Below are 23,232 nucleotides of genomic sequence, written 5' to 3' on the forward strand. Positions count from 1 at the left end.
TTATTAGCATTATTCTTCCGACGTCTGATTTCTTTTTAATTATAGGAAATCCGTTTTTCTAAGGTACATAAACTTTTGGTATTGACTATGCGTATAGTCAATACATCCTTAAAAGATACGAACGTCGCGCGTGGCAAGAAATCTTGCTACTGTTTTTATACATCCGAATGTCCTGCGCGAAAAAAGAGATACGAATTCCAACGATTTCGCGCGGACCTCTTTAACCGCTTTGACGCCTCAAAGTCGTATTTCGTGGAATCGTATATGAAAGTAAAAATACGCGGGTTCCGTTGGCGAGCACGTGGCTCTTTTTCGACCCCCCAGTATATTTTCGGCCCGGCTCGGTCCAACCGTGGCCAGGCGTTTCCACGTCACTTTTTTTGCGCTCGACGCGGAACTATCGAAGGGAACGACAAAAGAATACGGGATCTGATTCGCAGTGAAACCAGCGATCGTGAAGATCGTCTTGAACGAGAATCAAATACACGCGGGGCGTCCGATCGCGGCACGTTGCGAAACTTGGGGAAGTTCTCCGGCCGCGAGAATCGTTTGGAGTCTGGGAGGACGCGCGATAGGCGACCCGAACGCGTCGACGATTCAGAGAAGCAATTCTACGGTCAGCAAGCTGGCTCTTGCCCTCGGCAGAGACGACGACGGCAAGGAATTAACCTGCAGGGCCGAAAACCCGAGATTTCCCGGCGGGGTCCTCGAACAGACCAAGGTCTTGAACGTTGCCTGTGAGTGTTCCACCCGTTTCCTTATTCCCCGATCGCCTATCCGTTTTGGAACGAGCATGTAACATCCGTAACATCCTTTTTTTGTATCTAGACGCGCCTGTAGTTTCCATCGAACTGGCTACAGGTTACGTTTTGGACACGCTCAGAGAAGGGGACGATCTGAAATTGATATGCAACGCGGAGAGCAATCCACCTCCCACGACCATCGTATGGTACCACGAGGTAAGAAAACGATTTTACGAGGGTTAATTCGTTCGACGAATTTCGTTGCTCATCTCGATGCTAATTACTCTGCACGATCGTTTATCCGTTCGATCCAACGCGAGAATAATAGCTGCTATAAAATTTATCGCGTTGCAGGGCGATCGATTGGAGCACAACGTGGCCATTGGGACGCTGATCGCCTCGAACACATTGACGCTGAGGGTGCTTACTTTGGCGCACGCCGGCGAGTACTCCTGCGAGGCGATCAATTCAGTGGGAGAAGGTCGCAGTTCACCGATCTTCATTCCCATGAAATGCAAGTGTTCTCACGTTTTCTTCCACACAGACAGCCGAACGGGGATTTAACGTGTGTGTTTTATCGGACAGACGCGCCTAGATGTAGACCGGGTTACGAGCGTCGCGTGATCACGGTCGGTCGTCGCGAAGCGGTTTCGTTGCGTTGCGAGGTCGACGCGATGCCAAGCGACGCGGTGAGATTCTCGTGGACGTACAACGGGACGCTCGGTGACGTGTTGCCGATGCCGAACTCCAGAGCTCGGAACAACGGGCTCGTCAGCGTTCTCGAATACATTCCTACCGTCGATACCGATTTCGGGACTCTCGCTTGCTGGGCCAGCAACAGCGTCGGCAGACAAAGGATACCCTGCATATTCGATATCGTGCCCGGAAGTACGCGTCCACCAGCGTCGACGAAAATCGATGAAAGAATTCCCGTCTCCCATACGACTAACGCCCTGAACTTTCCGATTCGCAGATCCCCCTCAACCACCTACGGACTGTTCGCTGCGTAACGCGAGCGCGTGGCTGGAAGTGATTTGCGTGCCCGGCGCGGACGGCGGTTCGCCGCAATACTTTTTGCTGGAAGTTCGAGGGATCGTTGGAAGCCCCGCGGTCGCGTCGAATCCGTCCACGTTGCACGTGCCTCAGAGCGATCAAGGCACGGTCGGGGAAGTGCCGGCTATATACCGGGAAAGTAATCCGAGACCTAACTTTCAATTGCACGGCCTTGAACCTGGATTCGATTACACTCTGTACGTGTACGCCGTGAACGGAAGAGGAAGGAGCGAGCCGGCGTTACTGAGGCACGTCAAAGTCACCGAATCTATCACCAACACGATCGAGAGGAACGGACTGTTCCTTGAGGATTTGAAAAAGGCGCTACCAGAGGCTAGCTCCGAAAACGTGATCATCGTGGTCGCCCTCGCAGGTATAGGTACAATCCTTGGATTTTCAAATTTAATGTAAGAATGAAACTTTCCCGCTCGCGTCCCAGTTCTCTCTCTTTCTCTACGTATATATATGGTATCAGAGAACAGTGTATAGCAGAGAATTTCGAGCGCCATTAACGTCGACGGATATTTCGGGTCGAAGGTGCGGTCGCTTTGATCCTGATCGGTATCGGAGTGATCATCGGACTGGCGATCTGCAGGCGAAGGACAGCGTCTCCCGTCAAAGACGGCCCAGACGATTTTACCACACCCACGTACGTGTCTGCTCAAAGGATCGAGCCAAGGATCAGATACTCGTCGACCGATAACAGGCGTTCTCAAAGGGCGAGTCTCTACGTCGAAGAAAATCGAAACGGTAAACTTTAGTTCTTTTTATGAACGGCTGCTTCGTTCGAAATTATTTTCACTAAACTTCCCTTTCGTATCGTTTCTCAGAGCCGGATCTCTTGCAAAGAGTGGAGATCGACACGCACGACCGTCTCTGATAGCTTCGCACGGAGGGAAGCACACGACGCGGACTACAAATGTATTCATATTTTTATACACCCGCGTACCACGCGTGGTCACCGGGAAGTGCCATGTAGATATCAGCTTAGGTTGTAAAATACGTAGACAGTCCGATGATCTCTGACAATGAGTAAGGAAGTATTCAGGTGATTTTACACAATTTCCAGAAATGCTGTACCTGGACATTAAGTCCTCTACGAGACCATCGTTCCACTACCTGTTTGTTACTCGGTGTACGTATCGTTACTTAAAACGTAGACGAACGTTAGTATTATGTTACGATAATCGACATTCGCGTGATTGTACAATAATTTTGTTAACGCTATTGGGAGCGCAATGGTCGATCGTGTAAATACTGCTAGATTATAGAGTATAGAATACGGAGTATGTATAGAGAAGTGCCTGCCAGGTTAAGATATCGCAGCTGCATCGGAAGTTAAACAAGTTCGAACTGAGCGAAGCAGCGTGTCGAAATACGTATTCGCGATCCACGATATATCGTTATACATATGTATACTTATTGTATAAATACACGTTCCACCCTGTATGAATGTCTAGACAGAAGGGTCGAACAATAAAAGATTTACAACTATGTGAGTATTTCTTTCTGTCAAATTAAATTATGAATCGACGAGATGAAAACTTAAATTCGTGTCCTTACAATTGACCGGATCGAAAGACTCGTCGTACTTACGGTACGTTCCGGTACTGTAGGACCGTGTGTCCGTTTGATTTATTCACCCACACCCATGTCCAGCCCACGGTTCCGAACGAAATAAATTGTTTCCAAATCGAGAATTTAGATACTGAAAACGTTTCGTAAATTACATCCTTGGATCGAAGACCTGCCACTGCTTGGAAATAAACTATGGAGAGCGGCTCGGTGTCGTTTGGTCGAATAACGTGCTACGTATTTTCGGCTAAAGCAAAAGCGGAGCATGATAGCCGTCGATCCGTTCCGACGAGCTATACACCGATAGGACATTCGCGGCCGATCGATTCGATGGATCTCTCGTTTATTCATTATTTCAAAGTAATCTTGCATAAACATAACGGGCAATAATTACAACCGGAATTACGCGACGATGCGTGGAACCGGACCAGAAAATATACTAATTATAATGTACGTAAATATGCGCTCTCGATCCCAATTATAATTATCCGACGGCGTACAGTGTACAGCCAATTTATGTCGTAAGCATTACGAACGCAATTATAAGCGGATCGCTGATTTATGCGCCAAATATACGTATTTACGCTAAATTATCGAGGCGCTGACGTAAAAAGAAACGTTCGCGAGAACTGACGATTAAAATCGTCGAACGCTTCCCGTTTCGCGACGGGCCGCTTTCGCTTCATTTTCGAAACGGGAAATGCGGGACGCGCTCGATTAGCCGAAACTTCATCAACGTCCCAATAATCGAGTCATCGATCGTGCGACAGATATTCTATTTTCGCAGAATTAGTTGCCACCGCACGACAATCAATTTCGATCGAAAAATTCGATTAACATTACCGACGTTTCCATTAATCGTTTTACAGATTTCCACTCGGTGCACCACCGCGTTAAACCGTTGTCCATCGGCTTCACCCCTGCTCCTGTTACCTATTATCAAGGATCGTAAAAAAAAAGAACGAAATTCGAATTTCGCTACCAATCGGTTATTTCGAAACACGGTTTTCCATAATAGAAACGGGCGAACCGCACGAGAAAAAATACATGACAAAGAGTGGTACTGGGATTGCCAGGCAAAATCGTAAGCCGCAAGCGAAAGCCTGCTCTCCACGCGTAACGAGGATGCGAGCGGACCAGAGACCAGCGTGCGTAATCGTAGGGTAACCACCGCCAAGCCACCCATGTCCAGTTCCCGTCGCGTATCCCATCGGACGGATAACCAGGTTATGCTTTGTAGAGAGCGCGGTAAGTACAATGTTATAGTAATCGTAATAGGGTACGACGACGCCATGGAACGGCATCGCGTGCAGATGTTCGCGTTATAGCGTATTTTGAACCGACCTGCTGCCCCATCATTATCACGTAGAGGAGCGTTTATCGTGATACGCATGCAGTATGTACACGTACACGCGCACGTGCAAATTTGGTAAATTTGGTAAACGAGATAAACATCTTCCCGGACGTAGAACAAATCCTCTCATTGACGTCGACGATTTTCGGCGATTCATGAATTTTTCACCTCCTCTCGTTTCGCGAGACTCGTGATCCGATCGATTCGACGCGACGATTCAATGTTTCACCGTAGGCGTCGGACGTTTTCTCGTCGATCAGTCTGCGCTCAGTGGAGCAGAAAATTGAATACGTAATACCGTATGATTTCAATTAACGCGACAACAATTGTTGTACGAAATCTAATTACGATGTAAATAACCCACGCCGCAAATAACGATTAAGGGTGTTCGTATCGATTTGAATAATCGCGAGTGCCTACGTTAGGCCCTTCCACGTTGTACACGAAATGACGGGAACATCGAGAAAAAGAGGAATCCGATAATTCCACCAGATTTTAATAACGTTTCGTAATTGATTCTACGATCTAATCCGTAGCGGGATAGTTCGCTCGGGCGAAGATTTAGCGCGATTTAATCCACCTGTTGGCGAAATAAATCCATCGGAACGATTCGATCGTGCGCTCCGTACCGCCTTCAACTTTTTGAATTTCGCTCGCGGAGGAAAATCCAGAGCGGACGGTAAATCTTCGGAGTCCGGCGATCGCGACTGCCCGACGGCTCGAGGCGAAGAGGGAAAAAGAAGGACGAAGATCTTCGTTTTTGCTACGCGCCCGCGATGAGAATTGCTTTATCGCCGGCCCTACCCAATATCCGACGAACGATCGCCTTCGCGTCGACGGGACCTAATCTCTTTCTTTCTCGGCCTCTCCACTCTCCGTTCGATAGAAAGTATTCCCGAAGTCGCGCTCCCTCGGTCAGTCGCTCAGAAACATAGGAATTCATACTTCGTTTAGAGCGACGCGTTCGTTCGATTCTCGTCCGCGTTTCTACGTTCCGACGGACTTCTCGATTTTTAGGTAAGACATCTGCCGCGCGAGACAACGATATTTAATCGTACCGATGAAAAATGTTCCGTTCGGTTCGGGGAAGAGTGAAATGGCACCGGTGGCGATTCATCGGCTCGACGTCTCAAGTTTCTCGTTTCTCGTCCGTCTTCCTGTCGGACTCTCGAAGTGTCGCGACTCTCACAATGCGGAACGTAATTACGTTACGTTAATTAATCCGGCGTCCTCTTCGCTCCCCCGCTACTTTTGCCAGCTATCGTTTCGCCAACCCGTCCGAGCTCTTTTAATTCAAAAGGAACTCCCGATGAAACGGAAATGAGTTACCCTACTACCGTTTGCAGAAGATTTCACGGTGAATTTACGAATCCACCCGGCGCGTCGTCGCCGCGTCGCGTAGCATCGATTCACCGTGGGGACCAGACGTTCGGCACGTTCCACCAATCTCCTTCAATCTTTCGCCCGCGAGAGAGAACCGTCGGACAGCGCTGCCTCTCCTTCTCGCTCACTCGACAGCTATGGAAACGTGCGCTCTCGTTCATCGCCTGATCAAAATTGGAAGAGTCAGGATTCGTAAAAAAATACGTTCGCGATATGTAGATACTTTGGGATAATTTCAATTTCGAAACGATAAAAAAGTGGCAGACAATTAACGTAATAACCGGGGATTTCATGGTAAGTTTCCTTCTCGAGCCCGGGCTCTTTCCGAGCTTTCCGAGGAAGACCCTCGACGCGACGGTGCTACGTTTCCCCATTTTTCTCACGATTGCCGCGGCAGTCAGTAACTTTGTGATCTTTTCATTAAAATTTCGATTAAGGTCGAGATCGTGGCTCCGCGATTTCTAGGCTTCGGTATCGATGGACCACAGCAGCGGGCAAACCCGCGGCTCCACTGTTTCGCCGCATTGATGAAAAATTCTTTCACCCGACGCTTATATCCCGCTTATAAATTAGATTCGCGCATCCGTCTGGATCAGCCGCAGACGGATTTCATTAACCGCGCCTTCCGCTTTAAGCGTCGCGCGTCGCACCGGACAATGGGGCGACGATGAATTTCCGATCGGACGTATAATAGACCGTAAGAGTCGGGCGGCGATCGCTGCCGCAGCAGCCTGCACAGTCACGATCGTTGTCGTAGTAGCGGAACGCGGCCGCGCTCGTGAAAATGAAAAAGTTCTCATAAAGGTTCTCTTTACGAGGCATTAAAAACTGAAAGCGGGACGTAGCTCGTTCCGTTCTTGAAATACGACCAACAATGTCACCGTTTCGAACAACGCGGGCGGCAGCTCTCCCGTCGTAAAATATTCACCGACACGCGCTGCAACGGGTATCTTCGGATTCGTAACCGACTCGAAATTCCGCGGCGAGTTTCCGCGATAAGCTTCCGATTACCATCCCGTGCGCAGTTCGCGACACGAAAATTGCGCAATCCCGGCATAAATCGTCGGTTAACGGTCGCTGGAAATCCACGAAAGAAAAGGAACCGAATCGATTCCGCGGTCTCGTTTACGAGTTTCGGACGCTTCTATGCGCGGCCGACTGGCTAGTTACGTACGCGCAACGTTTCGGTTTTTCTACGACGCGATGGACGGACCTAATTGCCGTCGCGTCCGAAGAGTAATCGAACCTACTTCTCTTCTCCGAGTATATCCGTGCAAACGTGTACAAAAGAAAGCGAGAGAGAGAAAGAGAGAAAGAGAAAGAGAGAATCTCGAATGGGATCCAATGGAAAGCGCCGTTCAGCCGACGCATTTCGGGCAATCTGTTTTTTGTCCGGGTCAATTTTAAATTCCGTTTTTGTTAGAGAACGGCGAAACGGAAACGGACACGACCGCGACCGCAAGAAATTCAATCCCTACGCTTCACGCCACGCCGCGCCGCTTCGCGGGCTACGGGCTACAGCTAAAGGCTAAAAGCATCCACTTCGCGCGGAGCGACAGTTTGTTTTACGAACCGACCGCCGACCGACTCGACGACCCGGTAGCCGTCCGCGTCCACTCGGTTCCGTACAGTTCCTCGCCTTCTCCGTCTCCTCTCTTTTTCCGTCGACCATTAGCCGGGCCACACCCTGTTTTCTTCCGGTTTTGTTCCCCTCGCGATTCGATACCCACCGAGGTTTCCCGTCCAGAACGAGTTCCCGGATCGCGTTGCCGCACCGGAGGGCAACGTCTGCGAACGTTTTCTGGCTGCGGAAAAGCGAAACCGTGCCACTCCATGCCTTCGTTAACGAGAGCAGCGTCGTTTTCCGTTTCGTTGATCAACCATTCCGTGCGTGTTTCCTTTCAACTCATTCTTGCGAGTAAACGGGCCCGTGTAATTACGGTAAAACCGAGGAAATTGCTTTCTTTATCCGGGAAAGATGCGTAACGGGGTTGCTAGACTTCGATGAAAGCCGAAACACTTGACGCCGTCGGGGCGTCGTTACCGACGTCCTTCAAATTAGACGAGCTCCAACGTCCAACTCGTCTAAGGAACGACCTGTCGCTTATGCTTCGTCTCCGTCAAATGTTTGATTCCACTGGATAATTACGTAATCGGTAGGTTCGCGAAAAAGCTGTCGCGACCTCTGGCCTATCGACCGGCGAGTACGACGGGGAACGAGCGCGTGAAACGAAACGAGGGGCGAGACGCGTGGAGCCGAAGTACGAAAGGAACCGGCCAGTTTTTCACCGGCCTACTTACTTCTCCGTTTTGATTTTCCGACTGCGTCGAGCCGCACTCGAGCAAAAGCGGCTTTACCGAGGTCTCGTTTAGTTAACGAGTGAGAATAAGAGTAAGCGGCACGGTGGCACACCGGAAACCACGTTTCACTGGTCCAACCTACCGTGAAATCGAAAAGAGAATTAAACGCGGCAACGCGACCGAAAACCGCGCAAAGCGCCCGAGGTACGTACAGTTCGAAAGAGCGAGGGCGCGTTTTAAACGTTTAGCCTCGCGATGGCGGCATCGAGCGTTCGCTAGAACGGATCGTGGACGAGGTATTTGACGGCGAAACGATGATTCGAATGGACGTGTTATAAATTATTTTGATCTCGCGTCGCGTACGTTTACTCCGGGAAATATACTCGCGCGTTCGCGTCTCGAGAGTCTCCCAGCGCGACGCGTCCGGACAAACGGCGTGTAAACAGCGAGCATGCGAGTTTTGCTGGAAATGAGGGAACCATCGCGAAATCGTCCTGAAATACAACTCCGCTAAATACTACGATTAAACGCGTCATCTTTTTTTACTTTTCATTCTACGCTTTTCCTCTAATCCGGATTCTGGCAGATGAAGCATCCATCTACGGGCGAGAGAGCGCTCGGCGCGGTTTCATCTCGGGGCTTCGCGGAACGTCGGCCTCTAGCGGGAACTAATTAGGTAAATTTTGGTACAAAAGCTTACGGAACGTGGTCGATGAATTTCGTTTTATTAATGGCTCGCGTCCGCAGCAGTTCGTTCCTCGCTCGTACGCCAAATGCACTATATTTATAATTCAATCCGGGCGCTTCATCGGTGGATGGTTTCGGCGCATCGCGTGTCGCGAATCGCGACGCATAAATTAGCATCGCGATGATCGAATATGCGCGCGTTTATGCACTTTTGTCTCTGCCTCGCGTCTCATTAACAGCGCAATACGCGCACGTGATTTCGATGATCCATATTCCATATTCGATGCGAAAAGCGAGAAGCGGCTAAATCGTTCGCGCGCAATATGATTAATTTTGACCACATCCACGCGCATCGCATCGCACCGAGTCGGCTACCCTTGGTTCCGCTCGGGCGACTCTTCGCTGGATAATTCTCCTGTTTTCGTAGTCGTTCCGTATTCCAATGGAAACTCTCTCTTAAAGAGAAATCTCGCGGAAAGGAGAAGAAAGAGGGAACGCGCATCGATTTAACGTATGCGTCGCTTTCTTCGAAGAATTGTACAACCTTAGGAAAATGGATGTACGATCACGCGCTGGAGAACCGCGAAGAATCGACAAAGAATCGAATCCAGACTGGGATCCCAAAGGAATCCGTCCGCGTTTACGCTCCGGCGATACACGAGCGTACACAAGTCAGTACACGCGCGCAGGTGTACATAAGCATAACTACGCGTAAGCCCAGACCTGATTCAACGTTCGAATCATTTTCGCTGTCGTCACCGGTATCTGATTCTTCCCTTTTTTTTTTTATATCTTTTCGTCTATTCGAGCAGGTATACGGATCAATCGACTCGAACGAGAATATTTTTCTCTCGGTTTCCGAGCTCTCTCTCTCTCACGTCCGCTTCGTTGCTATTTGCGTTTCCATATACGCTTCATTCTTCTAATCGATAGCCTCTGTTTTTAGAACGCGTTCGACGCATACCTTTCTCGGCATGACGCAGCGCGAGCTTTCCTTCAATCGAATAAAGGTACGCGAATTTTTAATCCCGTTTTGAAACGATCTGTGCGATCAATCCGAGCCGGAAAATTGAAGCAAAACTCACGAAACGGAAGCGAGCTGTTTATTTTTCCTAGTGACCGTGTCATCGTTACGTTCTGTTCCGATATGATCTGTCGGCTATCGAATGGGACTCTTCTGTGCCGACTGACTCATCGCAGATCTGTGATCTACGCTCTTTGTGAACGCGTTCGCAATACTAACGCGTTTCTCCGGGTGCTTTCATTTTCGCGATACGCAACTTCGCAAAGCTGCAATATAAATAATAAAAATCGCCGTGAATCCGAGTTCAATCGATCGGCAGACTCCGTTTCATAGGATTCGCAACGATTGACCGGATGTTAACGTTCAGGACGCGTACCATAGTTCACCGAAGTTCGGAAACTTTTCGAAAGGCGCGATCTCACATTCCATAAAAATAGGCCCAAAACGCGATCTCTGGCAGACAATGCTGAGAAAACTGCTTTCAGTTCCAGTGAACGATTTCCAAAGGGAATACGTATTATGCAAAGCGCGAAACAGATGCACGACTCTCAAGAGCCGCGATCCTTCCGCGATCCTCCGGCTTGGCAGCGTTCGCTCTCTTGCTCCCTTCTTCTTTCCTTCCTCGGAACGAACGACTAAAAAGATCTGCTCGCCGGCGCCGACAGTCTTCAACCTGAGAGCAATCTCTGTTTCCTGGCTTCCGGGATGCTTCCTTAAATCGGACCTCTTCCAGCGGTACTTCGCGTGCTGTCACGATTCTCGTTGGACTCTTCACGGTGACGCGTGGGCGACCGCCCTCTCCAAATCGCCTTCCCGCTCTCTCCTCACCTCACTGCGTCACGGACTTCTTCATTTAATTTCAACATTTACACGTACGCGATGCGAATACATAAAATGTCACAGTTAGTTCCGGCGAACGTTAAACGCTAAAGTCTAGGCATATCGTGACGGTCGTTGCGGCGCACCAAATCTGTAACTATTCCCAAGTACATACCTACCTACGTATGTAGCTTGCAAATTTGCTAGCTCTCGAGATTCCTTTGTCGCGACGCGTCGCGTCGGAGCCCCGAGGCCCCCGAGTATCCGTTCTGAAATATTCATAAGCCGCGATCATCCTTGCTCCGCTAATTGCTAATATTCCTCGCATCTGGAATTCGCGGTTGCCAACAGGTGTTCACTGCTCGAGCTTTGCGCGTGCGATAGAATCTCTCGTTGCGGTTCTCGTTCAGTCATACGATTCGCAAATTCGTACGTTGCTTCTCGATCGTCCACCGAGTATCGAGCGCAGATTTGACTGACACTCGGTGAAATCGGTTCGAGTCTCGTAAAAAAAGCGACGAGGCGAACGAGACAGACGTCGCGGAAGTTTATCGGAGAAAGACTTTTGGCCGAGAGAAATTTGAACGCGAGTGTCGGGAGAGATTGTGCACGGTTAACAAAATTTGTGCGCGACAACGACGACGTCGCCGCCGTGGGTCCGTGGGTGGATATCTGCGGCCATGAATAGCATTAACGGGTATCTGTCAACGTTCCGGTGTTGCGTTCGGTCTTGCGAATATCCCGAGCGGCCGAAATGGCCGGAATGGCCAGAATAGCCGCGGTAATTTGCAGCCTCAAACGACACGCAGCGTTCTGGCACCGCTCTGCATTATGAACGCGCATTAAGTATGCATAGATATAATCAAAAGTGGCTGCTAACCCGTGCGTCGATCGACGCGCGCGGTACACTCGATCGCTCGATCCGCGATCTACGAGCCGCGTACGTTCACGCTCAGAGTCTACGGTCTACCTACGATAAATTTGTTTACTCCCGCTTTTCGCGCGTTCATTTGCCGCTTCACGCAGCTACGGTTGGTTAACGGACACCGTGGAGTCCGCGTTTTATAGTCGATCGATCGATCGTCGCAGAAATAAACTCACACGAGATCCGCGCAAGTTATATCTTCTTTAACGAAGAAAAATCGAAGATGATTAGCAAATGGGAGCGCGTAGTTTATAGTCGATGAAATCTCGTGGTTGATAGAATGATTGCCAGAGAATGCTCTCTGTTCGATTCGTTAAAAAAACGTGTTCGGTGAAATATCGAGAAGGGAGGCATAACGTTCCCGATCGAACCAATCGTATCCGATCGGTCGCGGAGGTCCGAAAACGAAAAGCGACGGTCTAGACAAAAGCGGAGCGCCGATTGAATTCGTAGCGAGCGTCGGGACGTCTAGAAAAAGTATGACGGTTAATCAAAGTAATGGCAGTTTTTCCACGACACGACGACGAGTGAGTTACGAGAATTGGAAATCGCGCTGCCTTTGATTACAGAACTACGTAATAATTGACGAGCCGTGGGCGAAAAAGATAGGGAGGGAGAGAGCGATCGGAACGAACGGTTTAATTCGGTTCTCGGTAATTTCGTTGTTTTCGCGGTCCGCTTGTCGCTCGCCAGCGAGCAACGCTGGAAAAAAATATATTGTACAAACGCGCGCGGATAGATGAACGTACAACGAAACGCTGCGTACATATCTCAATATGGGAAAATAACGATTGGTACCTCGCGTCTGTGACCGATACCGTCCTAGGTATGTACTATCTATGTACGTACGTATTACTTGGCTCACGTTCATCGTGTCGCGTTCAACATTTCGCCAGTTTGGACAATTATCGAGCGTTATGTTAATCCCCTTTATATCGACTGCAATTAGATTTTTCGGCGTCATTCGCTTCACGGGATGTGCGTCACTCGAATCGTATACCCGTGTCCCATTTAACATTTCGCCGAAAGTTAACCAATTTTTAATGACCAGTGACCCGTCGTCGAACGGAGGATTCGGCTCGAAATCCGTATCGATTCGTCCGAATCGCACGGGACGCACCGTTCGCGTTTCGAATTAAACGTCGATCGATGAAAATTACGTTCAATCTTCGTTAAGGATGTACAGGCTATATACTTAAACAATGCTAACATGTTGAATTTGTTATTATAGATTCCTGTTACTATTAAAAAGCTACCTGCAAAATTTTAAATCAATTCATGGGTTTTTTGAAATATTATAGTGACTTAAAATTTGCATNGTATTGTTCTTCCGACGTCTGATTTCTTTTTAATTACAGGAAATGCATTTTTCTAAAGTACATAAACTTTTGGAATTGACTGTATAGCCTTACTTAACTCGAGAATAACGTTAGCGGGCATAATTTCTATGGACTCGTAGGAAAACCGTGTATCAATTTTATAAACCATCGATCAAAACAAATGTATGCCTCGCAATTGCGATAATTGTGCGCGTACGCGGCGGTAAGCGCCTCTCTCGCAGTTGGTCGAATATTTAAAACGTTTCCTTTGCCTCGAGAATGAGAGGTAAAGCCTTTTTTCCTTAAGCGGCGCGGTACTAACAGAGTACGTTATAACGTAGTAGGTGTACGCAGATTCGAGAACGCGAGAGCTCTTTCGAGACGTTGAAGTTAGAAACGGACGGACGAGAAGAAGTACGAGAAAAAGGGCTGAACCGAATGCGAAATCTTTCAAGCTCGTTCCCCAACCTTTTTTCCTCTTTACTCGCTCCCGCGCCCCTTCTCTTTCTCTATCTTTGTCTCTCTTGAATCCGTAGGTATATTCTTATCGCACAGAATCGCAGCCTCGCGCGGTCGCACGGACGTAGATACACGCACACAGCCTCTGATTTCGTTCTCGTGTGCTTTTTTCCACTGTATCGCGTGGCTCCTTTCTTTTTCCCGAGGATTCATCCCTCTTTTTCCGTTCGTTTTCCGGGCTGGGCTGGGCCGGCCTGGCCTGCTGAGCTGCCCCGGCTCGACCATCCACCCGGTTTCTCTCTTCGTTCTCCCGCGCGTCCTACATTTCAGGCTTTAACAATAAGTGGAAGACGTCGGAGCTCGGAAAGTTGTACGGTATGCGGTCGAGGCGCCGAGAGACTTTTGTTTCCACATCTACGAGATGCATTATTGCGTCGTTCGAACCAGATCCGGTACACAGACTGCGAGCGTCGCCTACGTAGCCCCGAGCTCGAAAGGAACAGGTGTGTATCCGTTTATCTACGTATAAACGTGCACACGGTTACCCGTTCCGTCGATGTCGATCTAGGCGTCGACGACGCGAGTATTTACGCCGTTCGCGATTTCCAATGGCGCAACGCAAACTTCACCGTGTTTCCATTATCGCGTTCGATACCGTCTCGTTACCACCGAATATATATTTTTCGAAATCGAGTCGCACTATTGCGGATTACTCGTATACACAGCTCGGAACGCATCGATCGTCGCGGTTCGGAACCCTTTGTCGTTTGTCACGCACCAGTTTCTCTCCGTTGGATAGAGTCAGTCGGAGAGGGTGAGAGACAACCCCCGTCGACTCGTTTCGCTCGCGGCTCGTCCGTTTAATAGCGGAAATTGTACCGGTATTTTCTCCCCAACGCTGTGTATTTGGTCCGCGAGGAAGCGCTCTTCTCTATGCCCGATGCCCGGTACTAATGCAAACGGGAACTACAAACGGACATACGCGAGAGCGTACGTCAGTACGCGTACATATATTCTTTCTTCCTCTCACTATCTATCTCTTACCGATCGTTTACTATTTGTTTTTCGGCTCGAGTATACGATGCTTTTATAAACGGATCACGCATACGTATGTACATATATAATAAAACGTCATAACTCTTCTTCAGAACACCTGATTTTTTAATAGATCTTGGCGACTGCAACGAGAGAAGAGAAATTGTACTTTCCCTCCTTCCTTTCTACGTCAGTGACGTAATTGTTAGACCGATCGAGACGCTGCTAATTGTCGTCATTAATTATTTCTCGGTCGATACCAAACGAACATCGGCGATCGACCGGTATAGAGCTATGTACTCGTTCGCTCGTGAAACGCGAGAAAGTAACGCGGACGAGACTGCAACAGGGAGGGTTCGTGGTTAAAAGGATCCCTTGAAGAAGTCACGTGCGTACGTATGTGGGGGTGGCGTGGCGAGTTATGGAAATGAAATTTTCATGGCGACGCGAGCTCCGCGTGAAATAGACGCGAAAGTGATTTCAAGATTCACCGAGGCGAAGAAGCTCGGTCCGACCTAGCGAAGAGAGCAGATGGCGAAGAACATTTCTTTACTCTACCCTCGGTATAGATCCATAGACGGGACTCGCTTACCGCGCGGAACGATCTCTTCTTCGCGCCTGCCGGAAAAATCGATTTTTCACCCGAACTCTATCCCTCAAACATCGAACGCGAGAGTCGTCGTCCGCGTCTAAACGGGTGAAAATCGATCGGCTCTCTCGCGGTGTTTCCCGCCCCCTCCGACCCTTCGCCGACTCGCTTTTCTCTTTTCCCTATTTTTCTTCTACGGCTCGCAATCGGAATATTCAACGACGGGGATATAGCCGGTGGATATCTCACGAATCACGTAGCCGCGAGTCCCAGTGCTTAACTTCGCTTCGATGCAATTAGGTCGTTGCTGTGTAATACGGATTGCTCGATGACGACGTAACGTGGAGGTTCCCGAAGGCCGGTCGCGAACGCAATTTTACCCCTCGACATTCTACGACTGCCACTACGACACCCCGTCGTTTCAAGTCACGTTGTAAACAGTTATCTTCTTTTATATATCCCCTACTTCTTCCGCAGTTGTCGCCATTTCCCTCGAGACGGGTTCGTTCTTTCACGATTGGTTTTACTACGCCCTGTGTTCGAGCGAACAAGGGTGACTAGAGAGGACGGGAAGGAAAATAAGTCGCGATGATTCTGCGAATTGTACATGGACACTCGCCGCTCGAGCCTCGCGTCCGAGTCGATCGTGGAACGGAACTTGGTTGACGGAACCCGAGTATTAATCATTCGACCGATGCGACGTCGCTTCCCTCGAAATATCTCGGTAAGATTAATCGTCCCTTTTTTGGTAAGCGCGACGCGACAACTACGAGGACGGGGGAGAAAATGAAAACCGTAGAAACCACCGAGACATTTCGTGTCTGTATCCCGCGCTCAAAAACCGCGACCATTCCACAGGAGGAAACAGGCTGGAATATGTACCGGAGAATCCCAATTTTTCAATTCCGCGTGGGCAATATTTAATCCCCTGCCGTACTACGACCAGTCTGACTCGTGATTAGAATTTTGTACCAAATATGAACACATCATGGCTCATGATCATAATCTCGTGTCCAACGAAAATGTGCAAAGTCTGCTATAAACATGAAAAGTGACGGAAAACGACGTGGGAATGCACAAGGCCCGAATTTTTCCGAGGTAAATGGTACGGCAAGGGGTTACAGGCGAGATGCGCCATGGTCGTTACGTGAACTATATATATTGCGAGATCGCCTACAACGGTGCAGTTTTTCTGAGCCTGAGCCGTGCGTACATAATGTAAAAATCCGTAAATTGTGATTGATAAATGGAGAAAGATAATAGCATTTTTACTTCACGATCCCTGATTAATCCTGGGAGTGAGGAGCACGCGTGGTAAACGTCGTAGGAACTAAACTGCGAACGGTTGCCGTGATTACAGCGTTATGTACTCTTTGTCTCCATTTCGGCGACGACTACGACAATTGCACTTGACGTATTTCCGCGCAGTTTTCACAGCCCACTTTTACTTCTACTTCTACTTACTCCTAACAACTAGAACCGTACATTCTCGTTTGCCGTAAGTATCCGTTGTAAAATTTATAAATTCAGTGAAACAATAAACGATACAGAAATACGTACATCGAGTACGTCTAAACGACTAATTTTCTCGTCCGTTTATCACTGAAGAAAGCAAAAGACTATAGGTTGAAGACTTAAGCCTGAGAGTCGCACCACGTGGCGGAGGAAACGACGGACGAAGACAGGGACTTGTTCGCGATTTGCATCTATCGTTCGTCGACGTTATCGTGAGACAGGGATGTTAAGGGTGAACAGCGAAGCGAACGAATGCAACGACTGGCAAACGACTGGCGTCGGATCCACGACGTCCCGTCTTATCGTCGAGACGTCGACGTCGGAATTAATTTTCGCGATAGAAGGTAGAGAGACTCGGACGGGCTCGTGTTCGATCTTTTTCCTATTTTCACAATTCGAGGAGGTTATCGATACCGTTCGTCATCGAGAGGTCGACAATCAATTTCTTCGCCGTTTCCTCGGGCTAAAGGGACTGAACAAATTGATTTTCTTTCCAAAATTTCGTCGTCCTGACGCGTAGAACGAATCCCTAAAAAATGTTTCAACTACGAAATACGAATGGTCGATACTGATAACGGTATACATATGGAATACCGCGAACGTAATTTTGCTGAAGGACAGACAGACAGACCGACAAACTCGTCGACAACAAATTACACCAGTATAACGAATTCGAAACTCGGCAGAGAAACCAGCAAGGATAATGCATAGGCGTTGTACCCAAATGAATTTCTGCTTCGGACTCGCAGAATCAAACCTCGAGGTACTGCGGTGTAACGGGGATAAACTTAATCTCGAACGATCCGCGTTAATCCGCATACGGTTCGCCGACTTTATTAAAAGCCAACCCGCGCGTCGAGTGCGAGTATCATCGAATACCCCTTTCTACCATCGCGCCGTTTCATTAAGCTCAGCCACGTCCATGCGTCGCATTCCGATTGTGAGTCATTCACGGTTTTTGGGTCAACATTGAAATCCACTTCTCACTCGAGACTGGGAGCGCGACGCGTAACTCTCGTCTACTGTCGTACGGCGCTCCGTAATTACCGTGATTTATTAACCCGAGACTCGCGGAAACACCGTCCGGAGGATCGACGATGCCGAGCCCCGGACCCCGGAAAGAGGCGATACCGCGGCGCGCTCGGTTCGCGAATAATTCGCGGATTCCTTTGTCGAACTTTCCGCGAAACTCGGCTCCCAACGTGAAAGAATTGCCAGCCAAGCAATCGGATCCGAGGGATAAAGAAAGGGAGAAATTGAAAGCGGCGTGCAGCTGCCAATGACAGAGGCGAAGAATCGAACGCGCGTGACTAATGATCCGCGGTGCGATCGGGTTATCGATATCTATACACCGCGGGGCTGTGTCCCGTAGGTCGCGCGATACACCCGTGTATGAACGAACGACGTTCCGCGATGAATCTCGTAAATTATGCGAGAAAGGATTCAAGCTGACCGCAATTTTCTCGCTATACGTTTTCCGCGGAATCCGTCAGATTATTTTTTATGATAAATGAAATTTCGTTGAAAATTTCCAGCTGTAAAAAGCGGGGCAGATTCGTTTACGCGGGATCAAAGTCGACTGACACTCGAGCTTTATTCTTTCGACTGATAAACGCGACGGGAAACCGATGACCACACATTTCCTGTTATTCATTTTCTCGGACAAAAACGCGTTTCTATGGAATCGAGAATCGTCTCGCATCACGCAAAAGCTAGCGGGCGAGCAGCGAATCAGTTTTTAGAGAGTCGGCCGGGAACGATGTCAACGAGACTTTTGACGCAGAGACCTCGTCAGAGTGGTGCCGTAGGCCGTGGTCCATAGTCATTGCACGCCGTCGCGCCGCGGGCGAACCGTGAAATCATGCCGAGCCCCTCCTTCTCGTCGAATAAAATAAAAACAGGTACACGCGGAATGCACGCGTGGTTGATAGCCCGTTAAAAGTAGGTGCGGCGCGATCGTTTACTCGACAAGGGAATCGCGAAACGCTCGCCTAATATTCCGCACCTGAGTCAACTATGATCCGGAAATATCGGCGATCGGGATCATGCGCGAGTTTATGCGTCCGATTTAGGAAACGATCCACGGTAGTCCACTGGCTCGCGAAAAACGAGGATTTCTGTAGCCGACTTTCACGGGGGATATCGCGAAAATCCAGGATCATCCGATCTTAATCCAGGTCCGAGTGGCCAGCGACACGCGTGCGGTGATACGCGACCGAGTTCACGTTCGTGCGGGTATTCAGCGGAAACCCGGTTAGGGTTAATAAACTTTCGGTGGCTTTGGTCGGAGTCTTACCGTCGCGCGGCACCACGTCGCGTCGCGACGTCGAGAATTCCGGTTTAAATTGAAAATTCCACGAGACGAAAAGTCCTTTCATGAGCGAACTTCCACGACGCGTGTACACGTGCGTACACGTGCACACGCGTAGGATCTGGCCGGAATTAAAACGAGGGAACGCGAATGCTGAAGTTTAACGACCGTCGTGATATTCGGTAACCAGTAACCGCGTCCGTAATCGGGTTTCTCTCCGTGGTAGGTGTTTCCTTCTGTGATCTTATCCCGCGAGACCACGAGCCAGACAGATTTTAGGAAAATCCGTAGAGCGTACGGGTGAAGAGCGACGGAAGAAATATAGTTGGAGGGTACGATCGTCACGGAAAGGAGGCGAAAGGAATGAAACGAGAAACAATGCTGTAGACTTTAAGCAACGTCCGAAGGGATTCGAAACGCTTTATCGCGCGACGTGCCACCGGAGGCCTTCCATTGCCAGGTAGCTAAGTCCGTAAGCGATCGCAAAGCCGAGATACGTAATAACAGACGCGGAGAGAAGGCAACAACTATTCTTTGGGAGCACACGCGATTACCGAGATAAATGGAACTCTGATTAATGATACATCTTATTATCCATCTCTCCTCCCTTTCTTTCCGTTCGCGTAATCCTCCGTAATTCTTCAAATAATAAATTGAGCGCGGCAAAGGGGATCGCAAGTAGATATGTGCTCGGCATCAAACGCGTAATTATGTCGCAAAGACAAAAAGGGAACACGGGAATGAGAAACGGTACGGTTAATTCGGTATAGTTCGCGTAAAAAGAAGAGGGAAACGCGGAGCGAAGGAATACATCCGACTAAGGGATGCGAACATCTCAAACGGGTAACCGGCTACACAATACGCGCTCGGAGTAGAAATCGCTGGACTGAAATACTGAATCCAAGGAGAATCAACATACAAGTCGGATCGTGCCGAATGAAACGACATTTTAAATGCAAATCTTTTCAGGTTAAAACAATGATCTTCCTCGTTACATCGTTTTTATCGCGAATTTACGACCGATAAAAGTTTCCGTGCATTAAATGACTTTAACATGGGGATTTCATATTTATGGATATATATCGTTGTCGATTTGCCTTGTATAACAGAGAAATAGAGGCACGGCATTTGGGGTAACGAACAACAACACGAACGTGTGTACGCGTCCCACGCAAAGCGGTAGAATCGAAATTGAAACGCGTTTCCTATAATGGGTTAAGTGCTTCGCTCCGCTACCGTCGGCCGTCGCGTTTCCATCGAAACGTCACCTACTCGGGTTTTTGCTCGTTCGATGCGCATCGTTTTCGACGTTTGACGAAAATATCGCGGCAGCCAGCCAAGCAGGCATGCATACCGCGTCGGATGGTGGTTGGCCATCGACGGAAACGACGGGAAATCGTTTTCTTGCCAGAGAGACGGGAGAACCTATCCGCCAGAAAGCTTTCTTGTAGCTGTACGTTTGCGCGTCGCATAACCCAGGGCTTCGCTTCGTTCACCATTCCTGTCACCGAAAAACCTCTGTGTCGCATGTGTCTGTCAGGTTTACGTATAGATGTACGAACGGGCGCGTTACGTCTCGAACGAAAACGTGGGGCCCATCTGCATAGAGCGCATCGGGAAAGTTGCGAACGAAATGCCGGAGCGCAACGGCCGCCCGGTTGATTAGGCATGAATAGTGCGCGTTAGGGCAAGTACCTACGCGTAGCTACGTTTCCGCGTACATATGTACGAATACATGGACGCAGCTAGTCACAGGCCACAGGGTCGATTGCTGGAAACGATCGACTGACCGATGTATGTAGCACAGTCTGTGACGAGCAAATACCGGCCGATCGATGACAATCGTCACGGTATTCGCAGCCAAATACTTGTTAAGCGGGCTAGATTTCGCCGCTCCGATGAAGCGGAATATTTAACGACGCGTCGTTCCCCGGTAATTATATCCTTTATTCTCCATTCATGGCTGTATAAAGCCACAAACCGTACGTACATACGTATGTACGTTATACTTCTTGGCATCCCTATTTTTGAGAAGCCATCGGAACGAGCGCGATTGAATTTGGATAATCGAAAGCACGAACGAAGATTACGTTTGCCGAATAGAAACTGCTCGATAAATTGTTTGGACGTAAAGTCCAGTTAGAGAGAAGAAGATTAAAGAAGGGGGAAACGTTAACTTTTCTTTTTCGGTTGTTTTCTTAATACGATTATAGGAAGCGATGGGTTGAGATCCACGACGACGCGCACGCGGCACAGTGTGTCGGTGTTCGCAAGCGGCTTACGGGTGCGAGAAGACGCGTGCCGAAGTCTCAAGGAGCGTCCTTAATCCAGTCGCGATCACCGGCGCACCGTCCAGGTTCCAACGCTCTCACCAGGTTGATCCCTAGAAATTGGATCGATAAGCTCTTACTCGGTCCACCGCCCGCAACTGGATCTTGCAGACATCCTCGTTGCAAGACTAGCATCGCTGCCGCGGATATCGCCACCGATATTAGATACGTTCTAGTCGACGAGCTCCGATTTGACGTGGTGAAATCGAACGCTCGTACGCGCCAACGGTACGAACAGGTCGGCGTCGAAAATGTCCACGTCCGGCCACTATTTTTACGTCCAACGCAATTTTTCTTCGTTATCGTAAATTCACGCGTTTCACGCGCGCCAGCGCATTCGAAACGAACACTGAATGCTTCTCACGGAACGGAAGCAACGATTTTTCCGCGCGGACGGTGGCAGCGTAACGGACAACGCGACGATTATCTCTCGGTCAAGTTCGGACGGGCCAACTAATGGGTTCGGTAACAGAATCCGATTAAGTCTGATGTCGCCCGGATGTGTCTCATTATTGTTTTGCATGTAACATGTTCCCGAGCGTGTTAACATTTCTCAATCCGTCGTGCTACGACACATTGCTTCCCCTGGCCGTAACTAAATTGTAACCGTGCTCCGAGCGACCGCTATAAAATAGAACGATTCGCAATTGCGATATCGGTCTGGTTCGCTGACCGAACGAACGATGGATTCGAGAGGACAAAAGAGAGGAATTAAAATCGACCGGTAAAAATCGATTTACGATAGGAGTCGTTTAAAGAGTGAGAGCAAAGCTCCGAAAAGGGATCATCGACGAGAAGGAGACCCGGGCTTGGAAGAACGGTTTCTAATAACGCATAACCTAGTTCTAGTCTAAAAGCCAGTTCCAGGCAGGACGGACCAACGACGCGAACACGGCAGAGGCATCCTCGATCGACCGTGGACGCGGCTATCGGCTTTATTTGCTTTTATCGCGTCCCACCCTCGTCCTCGTTCATTTACCCTCCGATGTACGTACTTATTTGCTCATTTTTGTTTCACCCTAGACCTTCGTTCGCTCTCGGACTTTCATGACCCAAACCGCGTGACGACGCGCGGAGAGGAAGATCAACGAGATCGTACGTCAAGCGAGACGAACGAGGGGCTCGTACCTACGCGAGAAAACGATCGCTCTCCGTTGACCGTAATTAGAAGGGTTACGGATAAGATCGCCCAGATTACCTTCGAGAACATCGTTTTGCACCGATTTCACCATTTCGCAGTCGTCGTTAAGCGAAATCGATGTCAAAGCACGTGTACGCAAAGCATGGGTATATACAGAATACGAAAAAAGCGATAGCTCGCTTAATTTATTCATAGTCGCGCTAAAATATTCATCGAACGTGGAAAAAAGCAATAATTCCGTAACTAGTTTGACGAATCTTGTGTACAGCGCGTATACCGTGTGTATCGATTAATCCTTTAAATTATTCGTCTATCGCGAAGCACTTCGGACATGATTTTTCCAACATGGTCCGAGCTTCCCAAGTCACAGGGAACCGTGTATGACGTTACATGCTACGTGTACGCTACGTGCCACGGCCTCGCGAATAAGGGAACCGGTTCGGTGCTAACAGGGCGCTGTTAAACGTTGAGCTGGTTGAGTAACCGTCCGCGAGATTTTCGGACGCAGCGAAAAATCCCGGCTCCGCTTTTAAATCGACCCGATTTCGCGATTCGGTTACCGCTGGACAAAAACGAGGGAGAATAGTTTTTTCCATAATCGTTAGAACGAACGACCCGCCGATAACGATTAATCGTAAATCTGCGAGCACTCGACGAAATCGAGTCGCG

The 23,232-nt window shown here is 49.0% G+C and overlaps 1 protein-coding gene across 4 annotated transcripts in view; it reads left to right on the forward strand.

Moving 5' to 3' along the window:
- The window catches only part of side (motor axon guidance molcule sidestep), a 10,754-nt gene extending 7,465 nt beyond the window's left edge, over positions 1-3,289 (forward strand). For 2 of the 4 annotated variants that reach the window (XM_026815251.1, XM_018028032.2), the window contains exons 6-12: positions 441-737; positions 829-959; positions 1,098-1,257; positions 1,329-1,631; positions 1,717-2,169; positions 2,334-2,546; positions 2,627-3,289. In XM_026815251.1, the coding sequence (XP_026671052.1) occupies positions 441-737; positions 829-959; positions 1,098-1,257; positions 1,329-1,631; positions 1,717-2,169; positions 2,334-2,546; positions 2,627-2,676 (1,607 nt within the window). In that variant the 3' untranslated portion in view covers positions 2,677-3,289. Of the gene's footprint in view, positions 1-440; positions 738-828; positions 960-1,097; positions 1,258-1,328; positions 1,632-1,716; positions 2,176-2,333; positions 2,547-2,626 lie in introns of all 4 variants that reach the window. The other 2 variants (XM_026815252.1, XM_026815250.1) reach the window with 1 other exon arrangement.
- Positions 3,290-23,232: the final 19,943 nt, after the last annotated feature.

This window comes from Ceratina calcarata, unplaced genomic scaffold (genome assembly GCF_001652005.2).
Source record: "Ceratina calcarata isolate Rehan_Ccalc_2016 unplaced genomic scaffold, ASM165200v1 scaffold436.2, whole genome shotgun sequence".
In the NCBI taxonomy this organism is placed as follows: Eukaryota; Metazoa; Arthropoda; class Insecta; order Hymenoptera; family Apidae; genus Ceratina; species Ceratina calcarata.